The 13,215-nt window shown below is 48.3% G+C and overlaps 1 protein-coding gene across 9 annotated transcripts in view; it reads right to left on the bottom strand.

The window, feature by feature from the left end:
- The window catches only part of Gas7 (growth arrest specific 7), a 245,644-nt gene that overhangs the window by 55,826 nt on the left and 176,603 nt on the right, over window positions 1-13,215 (bottom strand). For all 9 annotated transcript variants that reach the window (XM_031354285.1, XM_031354293.1, XM_031354286.1 and 6 more), the window contains one exon: window positions 3,742-3,822. In XM_031354285.1, the coding sequence (XP_031210145.1) occupies window positions 3,742-3,822 (81 nt within the window). The remainder of the gene's footprint in view (window positions 1-3,741; window positions 3,823-13,215) is intronic.

The raw sequence follows: 13,215 nt of genomic DNA, 5'->3' as shown, positions 1-13,215 counted from the left end.
CACACACACACACACACACACTGTGGAAAACCTTACCATTCCTAACAGAGAGCCAAGTGTTAGTGTGCCCAGGCAGCTGTTCACTCCTCTCCACATCCATGGGCAACATGAAATCCAGTGTGTTCCTTTCTCAGCTCACCTGGCTTAGCAGCCCCTGTCCCCAGCTCCCTCCTGTTCGGACCACTAATCCTCCCTCAGCTGGCCCTTTTCTGCTCTCAAGTCCACTCATGAGACTGACCTGGCTGTTCCTAGCCAGAGTCATTGCCTCTCCCACCCCTCCTCAACTCTAGCTTATCACTGTCCCCAAATCTTGTCCTAAATGTCACTTATTCGCCGAGGTCTTCTGATTCCCCAGCCACTGTCACAGTGCCCCACTTTCACTCCTTGGCAGAGCGTGCAGGGATTGCCTGGCCTATTTCCTTTGTGCTTTTTTGTCCAAGTGCCCCAGGATGTCTGTTCCCGGGAGTGGGAAACAGTGGCATACTTGAGGATAAAGGTGGTTGACAGGGTCCATGAGATGGCTCAGTCGGTAAATGTATTTGCTGGGCAAGCTGACAATCTAAGTGTGGTACCTGGATGTCACAGGGGAAGGACAGAACCAACTCCTCAGTTATTCTCTAACCTCTGATGTTGTGACACACACACTGGCGCTCACACATTTTACACACACACACACACACACACACACACACACACACACACACACGCACACACACACACGCACACACACACACTAATAATAATAATAAATAAATAAAATTTAAAAAATTAAAGAAGTCAATACACTACTGCAGTGACTTTCAAAGAAACAAACAAAACAGAAAGCACTGTTAGGTCCTCATGACAGGAAGTTACATCCTCAAGAGCCTGAGGATTTGGTGCATCTCCGAAGCAACCTTAGGTCCTTACTGTGTCTGTTTCTCTTCCCACAACAATACTCAGTCTCTGTGAAACCAAATGAGGAAAAAAGAGCTAGGGGGAAAAACCCTGTGATCCCCTACAGAGAAATAGAGTGGCCACCACTTCCTTCTTTATTGACTAAGCTTAGATTCGAACATAAGGAAAGAAGACAATAGCATATGCCAGACCCTGCTCTCACTGGAATAGTCCATGAAGATGGAGGGTTGATGGAGGGAAGATGGAAGACAGAGGAAAGATGGAGAATGGATAGGGGAGGATGGAAGAGGGATGGAGGGTGGATGAAGGGAGGGAGGGAGGAAAGAAGATGGATGGAAGATGGTGGGAAGATGGAGGATAGAGAGTGAGAACAGAGGGTAGGGGTGGGGATACAGAATGGGTGAAAGTCAGTGACAGGAGGATAGTTGGATGGAAGATGGAAGAGGGTGGAAAAGGGGAGGATGATGGGGAGCAGGGTGATGAAGGGAAGATGATGGATTGGAGGGTGGGAGATGGATAGATGGAGAATGATGGTGGTAGCAGGTAGAGAATTATCCTGGTTAGCTTTAATTGTCAACATGACACAGCCTCCAGTCACCTGAGAGGCAAGCCTCAACTGAGGAACTGTATAGATCAGATTGGCTTGATTAATAGTGGGTGCAGGAGGGCAGAGCCCACTGTGGGAGCACTACCCTAGGTGGGTAGTCCAAGGCTGTGTAAGAAAGCTAGCTAATCATGAGCCAGTGAGCAAGCTGGCAGGTGGTGTTCCTCTAAGGCTTCTGTTTCAAGTTCTTGTTTGCGTTCCCACCTTGACTTCCCTCAATGATAAGCTGTGAGACCTCTAAGCTGAAATAACCCTTTTCCTCTCTTAAATTATTCTTGATAGGAGTGCTTGATCACAGCAACAGACTGAAATTAGAGCGGGGTAGATGGTAGGGTGGGAGGTGGAGAGCGGGTGTAGAAGTGATGGTAGGAGGGAGGACGGAGGGTTGATGGATGGCTGAAGTATCTTTATGCTCTGCAGTTAACATAATCAAAGTCATGAAGCCAGGTCAGGCCCACTCATGCTCACCCTCAGGGCTACTAATGTATTACTGATGAAAGAGAGGCCTGAAGGCAGAAGTAATATGGCTAGGACCCCAGGAAACAAGTAATAATCTCACAAATTAAAGACTGCCATTGATAGTAGTCGCACTTGGACATTAAATAAAGGAAAGAGAGGCCTCACGTTCAATTGGGATACACTCTTCAGCATAAGATATACCCGATATGCTCCACACTGAGCATGAATGGGTGTGAAAGCAAAGAATGCAAGACATTCTTCCCTGTCTTCATGGGTCATGCACGGCCCACAGATTCCTGAGAGACCAAGACTCCTACTGTGTACAGTGCTGAATGGATGTTCTCTACCTCAGGACAGTTTCTGAACTCTCACCATAGTCCTGTAAGCCCAGGAGTCTTTGCTCTGGGCCTCTCCTGTGCCCTTTGGGACATTTAGCAAGAACCCTGGATCTTCCTAAAGGATGCCTGTGAGTGTCTTTCCCTACGACAGTCTTAGACCCTTACCCAATGCCCATTGGAAGGCAGGGTCTCTCAGAGTTGAGATCAGACAGGCTGGCAAGTCCAGGACATGCAGTGAATGAACACAGTGGGAATCGCTATGAGCTGTGTGGGTGCATTAGGTTGTCTTTCAGAACAGGGCACGTCTACCAAACCTCCAAGGAGAGCTCCTTCGCCAGGGAGCTGGTTGTGCGGAGACTCTATGGTCTTAGACTTGGGAAAGGCCGCGCTAAGCCACTGAGGTGTGGCCAGCCCCTACCCAGATCCCTCTGACCCTCTTTCCTATCTCCCCACTCTTCTTAACCACCTAGAGGCCCAGCATACTTGAAGCTGGGCCAAGGAGTGCTCTTGACATTCTTCTAGGTGACAGAGAGTCCATGACTACCAGGCCTCTGCAGAGGTCCAAGCCAACTTCACCTATCCCCCACCCATCCCCTGACAGCACAGGACTTTAATAAACCTATGTGTGCTGAGTAGTTTCTGGGGAGGCAACTGATGACTGTGAATTCATGCAACAATGAAGCCAGGTTCTGTGTGGAGACATAGAGACCAGAGCACTAGGAGACATTCGGGCCTTACTCCTCAATACATGTTGGGAGGAGAGCCTCAACAGAGAGAAGAACATGGAATGCACTAAGGCCACACACTGTGATACAGATTGAGAGGTTGAGGGTCCCAAACAGAGTAGTCAGGGAAGGCTGCCTGGAGGAGGGGAACACAGGAGAAATGATAAACTGTTTCTCCAGTTGCCAAGCCCTGTAACTCTCTTTATAAATATCTAAGAACTAGAACCTAAGACATTTCTGGATAATTCTTATACCTAGCATAGGAATGTTTATCTCAAACAATGCCATTTAGCTACCTCTACAGATAACACATTTCCTAACAATCAAGCCCACTTCCTTTCCAGAACATTTCGTTCAAAAATTCCCCCGTAAAACTCCGCTTCCTTCTAGCTTCTGCTTCTCGATGCTGATGAGAGCCATGTGGAGCTGTTCTGCCCTGCATCTGGAAAGATCTCGGATCCCTGACATCATCCAGCCAGATCTCATCCTAAGTACCTCAGTAGCCAAGAGCCTTAGGTACCCAGAGCTGCAGCTGGTCCTGGCTGGGCATGACCGCCATGTTGAGAAGCAGGCTTTAGGGACATGATCTGGACCATCTCCGGGTCTGGTTTACAGCATACCACAGCAGGTTTCAGGACCCAGGACCCACAATCTCAGCTTTCCAGTGAATGTATGTATACGACCCTCCCACTTATCCCAAGCTGCTGATGGCTCTTACCTGTTGGAGGCAGAGAGCTCCTGTGAGGGCCAGGGCTGGCTGAAATCCCAGGAGAACTGCTGGGACGTTCCCAGGTGGTCTCTGTCAAAGGAAAAACAAGATCAGTCGGAGAATGCTGTGATGGAACCCAAGTGTCACAGAGTAGAGTGAGCCAGAGGCAGTCACCTGCCTTTGAAGACGGACACCAAAGGACACCTCCCTTCCTTACCTCAGTCCCACAGGAGCGTGCTTCCTACTTATTCCCCTTACTTCCCAACCTCACCCCTCTTGGCAGAGCATCCCTTAGCTAAGGCCCTTCTCTACACGGCAGACCTGAGGATGTAGCTTCCAGCTAGAATCTTCCACTCTGCCCCATCACTCCTTTCTACTTCTGTCCCTAGGGCTCCTATCTCTAGTCCGAGAAGCCCCAGCTGTACACTGTGGGCCATTTCTTCTCAAAGCCTAGGGTAACCTCAAACCCCAGTGCTCAGAGCAAAGAACCTTGGTTTGTGGAAAGATGGTCCTAGGCCAGTGGGTGTGCCTCAGGTACCTTCAGACTCTGCCGCTCTGTCCTTAGTTAGGTAGTTTGTTTTTGTTTTTAGAGTCACAGTTTCATCACATAGCCAGGGTGACTTGTGGTCATCCCACCTCAGCCTCCCAAGCGCAGATAATAGTCATGTGCCCCCATGCGTGTTCTATGTCTTGGTTGAACTACAGTTTTGAGTGGTCTTTCCGATTACCACTCCTGAGACTCAGCTACACAGGCTGATCAGAAATTACCCAACACTCCAGCTCTATTCCTGGCCCCCAGAGCTTAAGGCTATGGACAGACTTCCCACAATATTATCTGATGGTACAAATAATGACTTCACTTAGTCAGGTGTGGTGTCTCACACCTCTAATCCCAACACCAGGGAAGCTGAAGCAGGAGAACTAAAAGTTTAAAGTCGGGGCTTTGGCAAGATGGCTTAGCAGGTAAAGGTGCTTGCTGGCAACCTAACTTTGATCCCTGGAACCCACAAGGTAGGTGAAAAGAGTGCATGCATGCACGCACACACGCACGCACACACACACACACACACACACACACACACACACACACACACACACACACACACACACACACACACGCACGCACGCACGCACACACGCACGCACGCACGCATGCAAGTACATAGCACGCATACATGCCCATAAGCACACACACACACACACACACACACACACACACACACACACACACACACGTACACGAGGTACTAAAACAAGTTTTTAAAGTTTGGGCCACGGAATGAATTCAAAGCCATCATGGACAATTTAGTGAGACTTGTCTGGAGACAAACAAAAAAAAAAAAACCCTTTCTCACTATACACACTTTGAGAATGCCACAAAAGAAACAAACATTACCTATCATCCCACCCTCAGAGATCTATGTTCCCTACCATTTGGTATCTATGTGTCTGTTTCTTTTTGTTATTTTGGGGGGAGTCTTTAGGTGGTTTTTGTTTGAGGGTTTTGCCTAGCCTAGCCTCAGACTTGTAGCGAGTCTCCTGGCTCAGTCTCCACAGAGTGCCAGGATTACAGGTGATTACAGGTGTGAACCATTGAACGTTCATGGCTGCTCTGCTGACTGCATTTGTCTTTGAGAGAGAGCATGGCTTCCCTGCACTCTCTTTCCAGGTGACTCTCTTCAGATCACTCCAGGGGGGCTGGAAAGCCCAGGCACTCAGTGCAGCAAGCGAAGGCATCAGCACCCCTGCCTCTGGTGACCAGTACAGTCTGAACCAATTCCTCAGGCGCTCACAGCCTCAGTTTCCCCTTCTTCAAAGCAAACTTTACAAAAGCAACAGTAACAGCACTCAAAGGACGCATCGCCCACATTGTCACACTTCAGATATAAGGTTACTTTTTAATCAAACAAAATATGGATGGATATGATATAAAAACTTCCAATAAAAACGATCACTGAAAAGTTCATTGTTTCAGAGGACGAAAATATAAACAACTCCCTTTTGGTCGCCTCCCCTGACTGCAAATCTAACTTGGATTCCTTCCTCAGCTTCTGCCTTAACTTCTGTGTTTTAGGAAGCATGGATTGAGGGCTCCAGGGAGTTGATTATACAAGGTAACATGGTCCCTTCCTGCTTAAAGGGAAAGAACTCGCAGGAGTGGAGAAGGGGAGCTGGAGAGGGAGAAGGAGATATCCTTAAGCAAACAGAGGTGAGGTAGCAGGAGGACTCGTGCTTAGCATGGGAGGCTCTGGGTTCCATCCCCAGCACCACACAAATGGGGGAGCTTCCTTAGAAAGTAGACATACCTTTAACCTCACTCTTCTGTAAGGAAGTCTCTCCTCTCACCTGCCTGGGGTCAGCATGCTTGGAGGTCAAACTGCTGCCTTAGTCTACAGGGGTCAGGCCTGGCTTTCCTCTTTAGCCCTGAACACCTGGCTTCCCCCAACCAAACATCTAAAAGCAGAAACCACGTGCCCCATTTCCCCTCATCAAAGTGGTTGGGGGCCTGAGATGCCCTTCCCACCAGTGGGTCACTGGTCCTTGTGACCTTGTTTCTCTCCCATATAATCTGGCCTTTCTGCCTCTTGGCTCTGCTCTCTCTATCCCAGCCCCAGAGCTAGTAGACTGCTGACGCCAGAACATGGCTCTTGTCTTGAGTTGCTCTCCTGCAAAAACTCCACCCCAACCAGATACAAACATGGCAGAGAACAACCCCATCTCCCAGCAAGCTGCAGCAGCATCCTGTCCTTGTCTTTCTGTCTAGACACCCTTCTCGGCAGGCCTGGTTAGCCTTCCCAGGTTGATATCTGAACATGTTTCTTCTGTTCTCTGCCTGGTCTCATACTTGGAAATCGCCATCTTACATATTTAAGAAGTCTTAAAGTGCCCCCTCTTCCATGCAGACTTCCAAGATTACTTTCTTTCTCTAGGCCAGGTAGTGCTGCCCTCCCAAAAAGCCACAAGAATGGGTATGGCAACCTAGCATCCCCCATCCCCCACAGCTGCTAACCAATGAGTTCCTCTCAGGATGCTGGCTCCATACCTGAGGTGGGCAGGAGAGGGAGGTACACATGAGGGAGTCAAAGGTCAGAGTAAAAGGTTCCGAGGTACCCCCTGCCCCAGCTCAGAGCTCTAGGTGAGACTACAGAAGGCTTTCAATATTGATTGCTTGCTGTCTTTCCCACCATCCTCCCTGGTGACTCTTCTGCATAGGTATCTGCCTTCGATTTGTCTGAGAACTTGAGCCAGGGCCCAGCACACACATTCCAGCTTTTGAATGGTCACAGCTTTTCACCTTGACATCTGTGCTTTGCCATTTAGCATTTAGCAGTCCTGGCTGGTTCACTCCTTCACGAATGGCTCTGCGACAGCCAACAGGACTGGACATCGTGATAGTACATGGGCAACCCCCACTTGGTGTGCTCCTCATCTCTCTAGGGATACACAGACTCCCATTCCACCTAAGCTCAGGGAAGGTCCCCAGAGAACCGTGTCCCATTTGTTTGTGCTGCTGACTCCACTCCTTCGGCGGCTGAGGCCATTGACCTTATTTTAGAAGGAGGAGCACATCACACACTCACATCTCCAGCTGATATACGGATTCTGCTATTTCATCTTCTGGCCACCACAGGGTCCTACTTCCTACCCTCATCCATCCATCCATCCTCCTCGTAACTGCTAACAGCAGCTGCTAACAAGCAGGGAGAAATAAAGGCATAGCCTGAGAAGCTATGCTCAGCCCCACCTCCAAGCAGGAGGAGACAAGGTAGAGCCTGAGCAGCTGTGAACCCTGCTGGCTCCCTTCAAGGAAGGCTGTGAGGAGGGGCATTGCAACCCCGTGAGGGTCGCATATCAGATATTCTGCATAAGAGGTATTTCCATTCTGATTCATAACAGTGGCAAAATCACAGTTATGAAGTTGCAACGAAATAATTTTATGGATGGAGGTCGCTATAACATGAAGAACTGAACTAAGGGGTTGCCGCATTCAGAAGGGTGAGAACCACTGGGCTAGGGTACTTGGTAGCTCAGGAGGCTGTTGCAAGTGACTTGAAACCCACAGAAAGAAGCTGGCCTGCAGGTAGGTACCTGCTCTCCAAGAGGCTCCAGGTCAAGTCCTCTGCCCTTTTGGTCACTCTCTGTCCCATGTAAGCGCCACTTCCTTCTGCTCCAGCTGGGCTTCTGCAGGAGCAAGGCCTCTGCCTGAAGCCACAGCCCATCTTGTCTCCTAGCTTTGGCCAGATCTGACCTATGTAAGACCCAAGGATAACTGCAAGCCTGCACCTGAAAAGGAACAGAGCCAGACTTTCTGGAGAGGCCTGGGCATCTGGAGGGAACACTGGGGCTTTGGTAGAAGAAGGACCACAGCACCAGCAGGACCATGACAGGTGACACTGCCCAGAGGGAGGAAGCCATCTCCAGGCTTCTGCAGAGAAGACCCTATAATTTGCTCACAGTGACCAGACTCTGTAGCCTAGTTCAAGCACGACTGAAGAGATGGCTGAGAGCCCAAAGATCCCAGATCAAGGTTCTTCCACATTCTCTGGACTTCCATGGCTAAGACCCTGAGTCCCTCCAAGGTGGCTGTCATCACAAGGGCTGGGGACACTGTGTCAGTTGCAGTGAGGTCAGAACGGAAGGAGTGAGCAATTCCCCAGGGATCCTTTTCCCACCCAACACACGGATGGAGAGCAGTTCCCACAGAATACACTCTCCTAATGGCAACCACTCCCTTCAGACCTTGTCCACCGTAACCAGGGCAGTCAGACATATCTAAACAACTAGCCATGGGCAAAGCCAGCTCAGGGAGCATGCTTTTCTCCTGGTCTATGCCAGCAGCCATGAATGCTGTTCCCTCACAGTAGCTCACAGGGTCTTGTTTTCAGAGAACAAAGTTTAGAAGAGAGCACAGTTGAAAAGTTGAATGCTATTGTGTTAAATTCAGCTTTCAAAGTGCAATACAATACTCCTTTATATACAATAATGCATTTTTTAATTTAATACAATAATGCTTAAACATTTAATACATTAATCCAAGCATGATTAAACAATTAAGACAATGAGCGAGGTGGGAGCTGTTATTTTGACATAGTGGACTCTAGGCTTTTGGACCCCTGGCTAAGACTCAGCCTGCTTGCACTGGAGCACACACCTCTACTGGGGAAACTACAGGTACTTCTGGATCTCTCCACTGGTCCTGATTATTTGCTATGGGTCCATCGACCATCCTTGTGTCTTCAGCCTTCCTTCCAATGGCTTAGCTCATCTTCAGGCCTACATGGTGGCTTTCTTCTGTCGTCAAAGGCCGTTGGCTAAATAACAGATGGTAGACAGCAGGAGCAAGCTTCGAAGTCCTCTTCTGTCTACCTCTTTATTCCTTTCTCTTTCTTTAGTGGTTCTCCCCCTGACCCCCTACCTGCAACAAGGTCCCATGTAGCCTAGGTTGGCCTTATACTTACTATGTAGCCAAGGATGACCTTGAATTTCTGATCATCCAGCCTCTACCTCTCAAATGCTAAGATTTATTGACATGTTCCACCATGATCAATTTATGTAGTGCTGGGGCCCAACCCAGGGCTGGTTGGGTGCTAGGCAAGCACTCTACCAACTCAGCTTCCTCGCAAGCCCCCTTCAGTGCTTCTTGCATTCTCTCTGCCCTTTATTTAGTGGTGGTCCCAGCAGTATATAACCAGGCTTAGGCAAATGGCAGCCCTAAGATCTCCCTTTCTAGCTCCTGCCCCTCCCTAGTCAGGAGTAGTGTCCCCAAGTTGCCTAGTTCCTTGGTATTCCCCAGCACCAGGAATGTAAGCCATCCCAGGAGAGCTGTAGAAGCTCCAGTGTCCTGACTCAGGACATCTGTCCACTGAGTGTCAGATGCTGCTGGATCTGCAGTCACTGCTTCCCTGTAATCTGTGGTTGCAGTCCCAGGATGCAAGCCCAGCTCACTTTCCCTCAGAAACCAGCAGCAATTCCATTCTCCACCTCTGCATCTAGGTATTCTGGACCCCTAGCTATTCAATGTCTTCTAGTTAGGAGTCTCTGGCTTTGAAACACCCAATGGCCTCTTGAAATGGAATGAGTCTTAAGCTCCAACCCCAGCCTCTAAGCAGGAGAAAACTCCTCTCTTTGGACAATTGCCTGTGCCTGGAGACATCTGACAGTGTGGTATCAAAGGCCATCATCTCCTAACTGAGATACATCTATATCTATACCTATACCTATATCTATATCTATACCTATACCTATACCTATATCTATATCTATATCTATGTCTATGTCTAGATCTAGATCATTATGTATTTATAATTATATAATATCCATTACATATTACATTATATAATATTATACATTATATAATATACTACATATTACATAGTACACATTACATATTATATTATATACCATATCTCATATATTATATATAGTATGTGTAACTTTGCATTAATGAAAACTTTTCCTACAGGGATGGTAGGAGAAAGTTGTGCCAAGAGACCCATTATTATTAGGCTTAGTGTTGGTTAATGATAAAGATAATAAAGCAAGGGGATCAGGGAAGTGGGTAAAGCATTCTCTTGCAAGCATGAGAACTGGAGTTCAGATCCCTAGGGCCCTGTAAGATGCCAGGTGGGCACGGCAGCCTGCCTGCAATTTCAGCCCCAGGGTGCCACACTGGAAGCTGGCTGGTTAAACCAGTTGCATCAGCCAGCTCTAGGTTTGATTGAAGGACCCTGCCTCAGTAAATAAGGCAGAAGAGAAATGATTCCCAACTTCAATGTTGGGCTTCCACATGCAGGCACATATACATGTGTACCTTTCCACACATATGTGTCCAAATGTATGGAAAAAAGCATATACACATATATACACCACATACACATCTGAAGAAAGAAAAAGTAAAAAGGAAACAATGAGGTGGATGGATGATATTATTAGAAGGACACTATCCTGTTAACAGGTGGCTATGATGGCTAATCTCGATTGTCAAGGTGACTGGGCTAACAAATGCCTACAGGATCTGTGGGGCACATGACTGAACATGCCTCTGAGGTTGTTTTCAGTGAGGATTAGGTCATGAGGGCTCTGACTTAGTGAATGGCTTAATCCATTGATGAATTCATGCTATTCTTAGGAGGCAGTAGCAGGCAAGGTGTGTGTGTGTGTGTGTGTGTGTGTGTGTGTGTGTGAGAGAGAGAGAGAGAGAGAGAGAGAGAGAGAGAGAGAGAGAGAGAGAGAGAGAGAGGGATACTTGGATGAAGTAGGTCACTGGTATACGTCCTTGGTGGCTGTACCTTACCCTACCCCTTCCCTGTGTTTCCTTCATCTGCTTCCTGTTGTTGGCCATGCTATAGGCTGTCCTGCCATGAGGGACAAACACTTCTGAAACCATGAGCCAAAACCAATCTTTCCTCCCCTTAAGTTAATACAATGATCCCAAAACCTCCCAAGAAAGGGATGTTTAAAGAAAGACAAGGGAGAGGTTTATTTGGTGTTTATTGCAAGTCTCTGATTACTCCAATATTGACATCTGAAAACATGGTCTGTTTATTGTCTCACATGGTTTCAGAAGGTCACAACTTAGAAGTGTGTTTAGCACTAGTGCAGGAACTCCCAGAAATCGGCAGGTGAAACCATGCCATCAGAAGCCAAAAAAGATTGCTACTGAGCTATGTATAAAATGGCAGTTAACTCACTTGAAGCAAGTGATCCAAGGGAGAGCAAGGCAGAAGCCACAAGTCTGCTATAGCCTAATCCCATAACTCACAGTCCATCATGACTGCCTGGTCCCACAGACCACTCTTGATAGAGTCTAGAAAAAGGAAGGGACATGAGTAACAGGGGGTGGGTGCACTGGGAGCCATCTTGGAAGCCACTTACCATGACTGGGAAGAAACCAGCCTTGCACTTATCTGAGGGAAGAGAATTCCAGGCCCAAGGAATAAGAAGGAAGAAGGTCCTGAGACAAAAAGAAGCCTGCCATCTCCTAAGAGTGGCCAAAGAGGAGATAATGAGTGGGGGTTGGGGGGAGAATAAGGTCAGATGCATAGGGATGGATTAGCTCAGTATGGGAAATGGTTCCTAAATTATGGTCCATGGGGACCTGGAACATTAGCATTATCAGAACTGTGTTAGAGATGCAGTTCTCAGGCCCTGTCCTAGATCTACTGAGCCTAAATTGGGTGCCATGTACCTGCATCATACACCCTCTGGGGGATTCCATTGTCTGTCCCGGATCTTACTAATCATTGCAAGGATGTTGGCTTTTATTCTGAATAGTGTGCTTTGAGCAACAAAGCAACATGATCTGACAACCATCTCTGAGCTGGTCTCTTGGACTGGGCTACCACATGCCCTCTGCGCTCTCTCTCTCTCTCTCTCTCTCTCTCTCTCCCTCTCCCTCTCCCTCTCCCTCTCCCTCTCCCTCTCCCTCTCCCTCTCTCTCTCCCTCTCCCTCTTCCCCTCTCTTTCTCCCTCTCCCTCTCCCTCTGCTCCTCTCTCTCCCTCTGTTCCCCCCTCTCTCTCTCTCTCTCTCTCTCTGTCTCTCTCTCTATCCAGCCTGTCATTCCTCTAGAGATTGAGACAATTCTGGGCTCTTCCCCAGCAACCTCTGAGGGAATACTAGAAATAGGGTGTCAACGGCAAGAATGCAGTAAAGTCAGGGGAATCAGGATATCTGAGAGAGGCTGTCCCCATGACCTTAGCTGCAGAACTGGCCTCCTCCATGCATGATTCTCATGAGGGTGTACAGATCATTCCCGAACCATCTAATGGCAACTCAATAAAGAAACCATTCTTGGGTTGCTTCACTCTGATTGTTCCTGTGCCAGCTCACAGCTAAGCAGGTGACAGGTCCTGCTAGCAGGAACAGACCCCTTAGCAAATAGAACAACACAAATGTTTCCCTCTAGTATCATCCCACTGGCACCTTCCTGGAAAGAATGACCAGCCCTGCTAAATTGTGAGCCACGTCCCAAGCATGTCTGAGAGAAGTGTGTGTGTGCTTCCATCTAGTGGGGGCTTGGTACCTTCAAATGGCTCCAAGAGGGTGCATAGTGCTCTGCAGTTTCTGACCTACAACGAGCTTCAGGGGACAAGAACCTTGTCCAGAACTTTAGTTCCCTCTTCTGCTTCTCTGCTCCTTCTCACATGCCAAGCCTCTCTCTCACCATACCCCACCTCTGTTTTCATCTCTTCATGGAACACATCTCCCAGAGAAAGAGGTGGGGAAGTTTTCTTACCACACCAGGAATAAAGATAAGCTAGGAAGATAAAGGTTGAGGGCAATAGTTGGGTGACTCAGAGACTCCTTTGCTGGTTTGACACATCCAGCTCTGAACTGTCCCAGGCTGGACAGTGGTCTGGAGATGGGCAGGACCTGCAGACCTACCCAAACCCTGAGGGACCATGAGAGCATTTAATGGGGGCTTGCCTGTCGCTGCTTGGGTGGAGGGGTAGTGATGGTTGACTGCTGTGTGGGAAAAGCAT

Source organism: Mastomys coucha, unplaced genomic scaffold, assembly GCF_008632895.1.
Source record: "Mastomys coucha isolate ucsf_1 unplaced genomic scaffold, UCSF_Mcou_1 pScaffold5, whole genome shotgun sequence".
In the NCBI taxonomy this organism is placed as follows: Eukaryota; Metazoa; Chordata; class Mammalia; order Rodentia; family Muridae; genus Mastomys; species Mastomys coucha.
The sequence above is the reverse complement of the archived record's forward strand: the minus strand, read 5'-3'. Positions and strand labels throughout refer to the sequence as shown.